The sequence below is a fragment of the Mytilus galloprovincialis genome, chromosome 5, assembly GCF_965363235.1.
Source record: "Mytilus galloprovincialis chromosome 5, xbMytGall1.hap1.1, whole genome shotgun sequence".
NCBI classification, from domain to species: domain Eukaryota; kingdom Metazoa; phylum Mollusca; class Bivalvia; order Mytilida; family Mytilidae; genus Mytilus; species Mytilus galloprovincialis.
In genome coordinates, this window is record NC_134842.1 from 34,985,366 (window position 1) to 34,993,102 (window position 7,737).

Sequence of the window (7,737 nt, forward strand, 5' to 3'; positions counted from 1 at the left end):
CTGGGACTGGAAAGTCCCTGGTTTTGTCCAATCCTAATGTTAAGGAAATGTCTTCTTTCGAGTGAAACATGCCAGTCAATTGAAGGGAAAATACTAGTTTTTGATATTCAGTATTTTTAAATACAAAGTCCCCAATTTGTCATAATGATCACCTTAAAGTAGTTGGACAGTTGATTAACAATAAGGTAACTGGTTATTTCCTTTCACGACTTCACTTACCTGGATCTGTGTGCATCAACATGAGGTCTCCCATAAGTTGTCAAACTTCTACATCCTACATCATTTGGTCTCATTAACAGTCATACCTCATCTGACTTTTATAGGACTTAAATTCAAAAACATATACTTAAGTTTTTGCCAAATGAAAAGGTCAACTGTTGACTCCGTGTTTTTTCCAATGCTTTCATTTTTAATATGTGAAAAGAAACTTCAAACCAGATAAAAATTCAAGACAGAAAGTCCTTCATAAAATAGCAAAATCATAAACTTAAACACATCTGAACTGTCACTATGCAAAAGATTTAAAGTCGATAAACCAAGACTAAAAGTACAATGTCAAATTTATGATATTCATGGAACAACTAGTGCAAACTCCAGTTTTCTGAATATCAGGGACTAACTATTAGTGAATCAACTTTAATAGCAAGACCCAATCACAAAATTTGATAAATTGTTGACAATATAACCAATGGCCCTTTGAACGAGGTGAGCAAAAAAAAAATGCTTTCTGTTTCGCACATAAATCAGGCTGTTATTTTTTTTTAAACTTGAAAATTTTTATATGTCCTAGTCATTTTTAACTCAAGACGGAGAGTTGTCTCATTGGCAATCATAATCCATTCTAATTTTTAAAGAAGTTCATCCAGATTTGGAAGCATTCTAGAATATTGCAAAATTGAAGATTGGAGTTTATAGCACCTGCATCCATGACCTTATAAATATTGTCCACCATTTCCTTTTCTGTAAACAACAACTAAAATATATATTTCATTTTTTATTGTCACAATCATCACAGTTAAAATCAATGCATTTCACATTATAGTCTGAACATTACCTGTAAAAAGTAGGATATTAATATAATATTCTAGCACTAAATCTTTCATTTTCAATAGGAAAATTAGCCAAAAATAAAAAAAACTTCAAGACTTTTTTTCCAAGGATTCAAACTTTGTAAAAAAAATTAAGACGATTTTACCCTTCAATCCTGCGGATTCCTTGACATCGGATCTTGATTCCTATCTGTTTCCAAGACTCCCAATAGGAGTATCCTTTTTCTTTTATCCCCAAGACTGAAATTCCAAATGACTTTTCCAGATTTTCCTGATAATTTTCTAAAGAATTCCTTAATGATCCAAAAAGGTCCAGAAATTTATCCAAATTACGATTGATCCAAAAAGATCCAGAGATTTATCCAAAATATGACTGATCCAAATATGCAGGTGTAATAATTGAATTCGGTCCTTTTCTATGTAAGGGTGTTTCCTTTTTCTTTTTTTAATTCCTGATGGGTCCTCTTTTATCTCATATTACCAAGTATAATCAAAAAAGGATTTCCTGATAATTTTCTAAATACTTGATCCTTATAATGATCCAAAAAGGTCCAGAAATTTATCCAAATTACGATTGATCCAAACTTTCAGATGTATTAATTTGAATTCCGACCCTTTCAATGTTAGGGTATTTCCTATCCTTTTTTTTTAATTCCGATCGGGTCCTCTTTTTATCTCATATTATCCAAGTATAATGCTTTTTAATCTTGATTCAGGATGTGCTTATTTCCTAATCCAGAAATGTGCTCGGTGCATTTTCAAACATTGCTCGTGAGAATTCACAGCTTTTTTACTGATAAAATAAAATTCTTTACTCAAAATATGAAAAACATTTTTTAAGTGACTTTATATCTCATTATCGATTTAATTAAAACAATTTTTTCATATGAAATAAGAAAATTTTGATTTAAAAAATTAATTCTTTAAATCAAACGAATAAGATTTTTCAGAAATTAAGAAGTTTGAAAATGCACAAGGGAGACAATCCATGTGTATCCAGGACGGAAGACGCACATCCAAATCCTAATCAGTGATCCAAAATTATATTCCGAGACAAGAGCCGATTGTTTGGATCCCTGCTCCTTCCCACCATATACCTTAAGAAGCAACAAAAATACAAAGGTTAGTTGTGCTATCTTATTGTAAGACAAACAATGTACTAGTCTTGAGAAACCGTTCATTTCTGATCAGTGCATTTTCTGATAGTTACACAATACAAACATCAGCAGTATTTTAGAAATTTTGTCTAAGTTTTAAATGTCTACAAATGGTAATCTTGAAATTTCTCTCACAATATCTCTAAATGAAAAACTTGAAATTTACTCTAACTTATCTAAATGATATTTAAATTTTTCTTCATTCAGAATTAATTTTTACAAGTTATTTTTAAAACAGTTATTGATAGACAGCATTTCAATAAAACTTGATGTAAAAAAATGTTTAATACCTGTTACTAATGAGGTTGAATAACTGAAATCAAAGTTAAATGTCCACTTATGATTGCATATAATTAAATGGTTTTATAAAATATTTCCATGATCGATATCAAAATTTTACTGAATATATTTACTTAACCCCCTCCCCTTTCATAATTTTTTAACCAATCTGTAATTCTGTAGCTACCCTCTTTCATATGAAATAAAATTTCACCCCTCAATGATAAATGTAAATACATTAAAAAAGAGCTTATTAAAACTAAATGACATGTTAATATATATACAAATGAATTTATTGAGTCAATGAATTTCTGTACAAAATGTGTTCATGATAAAATCTAAAACGACGATATGCAATGTATAACATGCATACCATATAGTCCTCTGATACGATAGATGATAATTGCTGGAGATCTATTCACCATTCTTCTGTTTGAAGGCTGCTTTAGTACCTGCAAAATAATAGTCATATGGTTATTTCACTCTAATATAAAAGGCTACTGCGGATTAACTTATTTATGAGGCTACAAATTTTAATTGATTGAGGAAAAATTGTATTTTTTCTAGATATGAACTTTCATGTTTTTGACAAATATTATGTACAGCTAGCTCTATTATAGGAAATGTATATCATGTCAACACCTTAAGGAGTCAGCAATAATCTCAAAAATTATTACCCAACCAATAATAATAAAACAAAATTTAACATCAAACAAGTAGTTGTGACTTCACATCATTTCCATTTAATTATTTACAATGTTCTTCATACCTAACACAAAATTATTATCAATCAAAACAAAAAAAGTGTGTGCTCTTATTCTTATTTAAATTGTTTTTTTAATCTAGTACCACTAAAACCAAAAAACCCAATAAATCACGATTTAAATGTGCTTTTCTATGAGTGTAAAGTTTAAAAAAAATTATAATCCTGTTTGTTATTTTCAAATATGATGATTTATTTCATAAAAGATTTTATAATAAATATTTCTTGTATAATGTTTGAACGGTAAAGGAGAATTAAGCAACATTAATTGTGATATTGAGATTTCAAATTATTAAGATTCTGAAATAAAGTTTATATCGTGCAAGTCTTGTGTAATACTAGTGGCAACCAATACTAAGGAGAAACTATTTACAGATTCATTTAACAACTTTAACGGTCTATAAATGTTATTCTTCAGTCCTTGGATGAAAGTATGTTTTGAAAAATTTATTCATTATTACTTTTTGATGTGCAATCCGAACAAAAAAATTAATAAAAATTTCATTTCTTAATCATGCAAGAAGCCAAGAAAATTTAAAGATTTTACAGCCTCTAGGCTGTTGTATATACATTGTAGTTGTCTACCAATTACTGCAGTCCTAGGATTTAGAAGATGATCGTGATTGTCGTGGAGGTGGAGAGTACCGTGGTGATGCCCTTGATCTCCGTGGTGAATTGCTCCTGCTTCGTGATCTTGACCTTCCTCCTCTGTAATCTTCTTTCACTCTTACATATGACACTTCACCCTGTAAAAACACAAAAATCCATTCAGTTAAATCTGTCACATGACAATCTCAATCTAATGCTTGTTCAATGCTTACCTCACGCTGTTGTCAAGCACAAATGATAAATGTAATGCAATCTTACTAAGAAAATTCAAAAAGATGTCAATTAAGGGTGGTTTTATTCATGTTTCTGTCTGGTTGATACATTTTTCAAAGCCTTGAACTATCTTTGTAAATGTAATCAGACTTAATCTCAACATTTTTACTTTAATTAATAAATAATCAGTCTTTGTGACGTCTTCATATTCTTCCATCTATTTTCATACCTCATGTGATCTGAACTTTGAATCATCTAACTTTCTGACTGCATATTTCATATCTTCTTTACGTAAAAATTCAACAACACCAGTTCCATCTTTGTAAACATCTGCATAACACACATCACCAGCCTCTCTCATGTGATCCTTCAAATCCTGCCAGCTTCCAGATGGTGGTAAACCTAAAAAGAAATTGAGCATAGAATTAGTGTTAACCCGAATGACTGGTCTATGATTTGTCTATTAATTGAGGAACACTTTCTGTGTTAAAGGATTTTTTGTCTGCATTTCAATAAAAGAACCTAATATCCTAATCAATTTATATATACTACTTCATTTTGTTTTCAGTTCATATCTAAGTGTACATTTTCTTTATCTGTAAAATCTGTTATAGCTTCACAGTGATGTCGTTAGAAGCCGGCAGCCGGCGATTTTCGCCGGTTATTGTCCTTTTCCCGCCGGCTATTTTTGCATGAGTAAAAAAAATTAATAAGATAAAAAAGATAATCAGGTTAATATTAAAAAATAATTGTTCAATGCATCAGCTTCCACGATTAAAGTCGCGATAAACAAGGATGTAAATCAGTGTTTACCTTTGACTAAATATAGTTCACGTAAATGCAGTCCGCTGATTGGTCGTCTATTTAAAGTCGGTAAGTATTGTAATGTTTGCAAGGATAAAAAGAGAGACGTTCCGATGGACATTATGACCCTGTTTGGTTTTTGCTTCAAGAGAAGGAATAAGTCAAAGATGACAATAGCATGTTATGGAAATTAATATATCAGTCAAATAAAAGAAAGCATAATATATAATGTTGTCAAGAATCTGGAAAACAGCACCTTTTGAAGTTCACATTTCAAAGCCCACTACCACGTGGTGTCCAGAGAATGAAGGTCAATAACGAAAGTAGAATATTGTCGACCACAAATAATTTTTAAAAATATCTTTTGTAGTTCAAAAGGATTTTAGTTTACTGATTACTGAACAGTTAACAAATAAGAGAAAATAAAACGACATAGCTTGACAACATGTTTGAAATACGTGTACAAGTCTTATATGGGAAAAAAAGGGGGTCATTTGTCACTAAGTACGTACGCAAATAAATCGATCAAGATATTTAATAAATTCGATTATTTTTGAAATAAAATTATAATATTTCACCTATAATTTCAGTGTATTATTTACATATATTCAAGAACAGACTTCCTTAGTTGTCTTACAAAAGACACCTTCCAAGAAAAAAATATAATATAGATTAGCCTTGCCAGGACTACGGATTCTCATTAAAAAAAAAATCAATGTGATTGAAGTCAACAACAAAAATAAGACAAAATTAACATTTTCCCAAGCATCTAAATCACTCTCAGGTATGCTCAGAATGCAGGAATTTTAGTCTAAATTTTCAAATCTTTTTGGGGATAGCCAAGGACGTATAATTATTATGTTAGTTATACGTCCTTGGGATAGCATACGATTTTATAAAATATAGTACCTCTGTAACAGTTTTAACTTTGAAATCGAAGCTCCAGCTGACTACTAGTCAGTGAATATTGTTTTTAATTTTGTAAAAACAAAACCAACACTTTTTTAATATAAAATTAAAACATAATGTTCTCAATGTCACAATTACAATTTTCATTTAAAACTAAATTATTCAAGTGATAATTCAAACCAGAGACAATATGTTTCTATTCAAACTAAGATTTTTGGATTCTTTCAGTTCAAAAATATTTACTAGCAGTCAACCTGCAGGAAAATGCACAAAAATATATATTGGTCCATCAAGATGATCAATGATGTGATCACATGTACAGAAAATTTACCCATCATGTTGCTAATTTTAGTTAATCATTTACATTATCTTCAGTAAAAAATGATGTTTTCAGAGGTCTGAATAAGGGTCTAGGACACCCCCAGAATGCAGGATTTTGCACCATTTAAAAAAAAAATCCTGGGGCCCTTGAGCGGGCCCCAGACCCCCCGCCATAGTAGCGACGAGCAAGCTCGTCGACGCGAACGGCTTCGCCGTCCGCATGTACTTGCCGCCTATTTTAGAAATTCAGCCTGCTTCTTCAAAACTTAGTGACATCACTGCTTCACTAATTGTTGTTTCAAAAACATAAATGTTTAAATCATGACGATATAGCACACAACCATTTAAATATTTGCAATGTTGACGGTTTTTCATCTTCCATAACATGCAGTCAATAGTTTTCTCCTTATAATTGTTTTACATTTATCATTTCGATGTGCCATGTGGTATGGGTTTTGCTCATTGTTGAAGGTTGTACCTGTAGTTGTTAATTTCTCTTTCATTTGGTCTCTTGTGAAGAGTTGTCTCATTGCTCATTGTTGAAGTTTTTACAGTGACCTCAAGTTGTTAATTATTTCTGTGTCCTTAGGTCTCTTGTGAAGAGTTGTCTCATTGGCAATCATACCACATCTTCCTTTTTATATCACTTTTTTATATAAAATGTACCTACCTGACACAAGAACTCTGTACTCTGACCTCCTTGATGGTGGACCACCTCTTCCTCCTCCACCACCACCACCCCCTCCAAATCCACCTCTTCCTCTACCGCCACCACCTCCTCCATATCCTCGTCCACCACCACCACCACCTCCTCCTCTGTATCCTCCTCCACCACCACCACCTCCGCCATCAGGACCACCACCACTGCCTCCACCTCTGGGGAATTCTACTCTCAAAGTGTAGCCATCGTAGTTGTAACCATCTCGCTGCACAACTGCATCATCAGCATCGCTGCAAAACAGATAAAACTTGCAATTGTAAATACATTTATGCAGTGTTGCAATTTTCTAGGGTTTCATGTTTAGATGGAAGGTCTGCTATGACAAATTTTGACCAATTGAGTTAACGATAATTTTATGAGACCTCACGATTCACGATTTAAAAGGATATTTCGAATGAATCACGGTAAAATTAACCAATGACGCCAACTGATGCCTAAAATGACTGTTTGACGACTGACAGTAAGAATTCCTACAGTAGTCAATACCTTCATGGATAGAAACAAGTGCCTGTTGCCTGTGATTATTAGTAAATATTACTCTCTTACTCAGTTTTATATGTTGCAAATATGGCTATGAGCACAGCCACAACACAAGCAGGTTTACCACCAAAGAACAAATATTGACAGTTTTAAAATATAATAAACTAAAAACAAAGTGTTTACCGTGGGTCCTCAAATTCAACAAAGGCAAAAGGGGGCCCTCGTCTTGTTTTCAAGTCAACAAAGTTAATTCGTCCAAATTTATAAAATAAATCTTCAATGTCTCTAGCTCTTATATCAGGAGGGAGATTGCCAACATAAATTCTGGAATCATTTGATGGTCGTCCGTAAGACATGCTTCGTTTTCTTTTCCTAAGGCTGACGTGTTGTGAAAAATGGCGAAGAAAGATAGCGTTGGTTTCCAAAACGAGG

The 7,737-nt window shown here is 32.3% G+C and overlaps 1 protein-coding gene across 4 annotated transcripts; it reads right to left on the minus strand.

Annotated features, from left to right (window-relative positions):
* Positions 1-1,514: 1,514 nt before the first annotated feature.
* LOC143075696 (serine/arginine-rich splicing factor 1-like) lies at positions 1,515-7,737 on the minus strand. Of its 4 annotated transcripts, none has more exons than XR_012978387.1 (6): positions 7,489-7,737; positions 6,775-7,055; positions 4,300-4,472; positions 3,834-3,994; positions 2,859-2,937; positions 1,515-2,146 (listed from the first exon to the last, which is right to left on the minus strand). XR_012978387.1 is itself a non-coding variant. In XM_076251241.1 (5 exons), the coding sequence occupies exons 1-4, from the start codon at positions 7,659-7,661 to the stop codon at positions 3,848-3,850; spliced, it is 774 nt and encodes a 257-aa protein (XP_076107356.1). In that variant the 5' UTR covers positions 7,662-7,737; the 3' UTR covers positions 2,761-2,937; positions 3,834-3,847. The 4 variants fall into 4 exon arrangements, 2 of the variants coding, with proteins under 2 accessions (XP_076107356.1, XP_076107355.1); XR_012978386.1 differs by having other exon boundaries at positions 3,819-3,994; XM_076251241.1 differs by lacking the exon at positions 1,515-2,146 and having other exon boundaries at positions 2,761-2,937.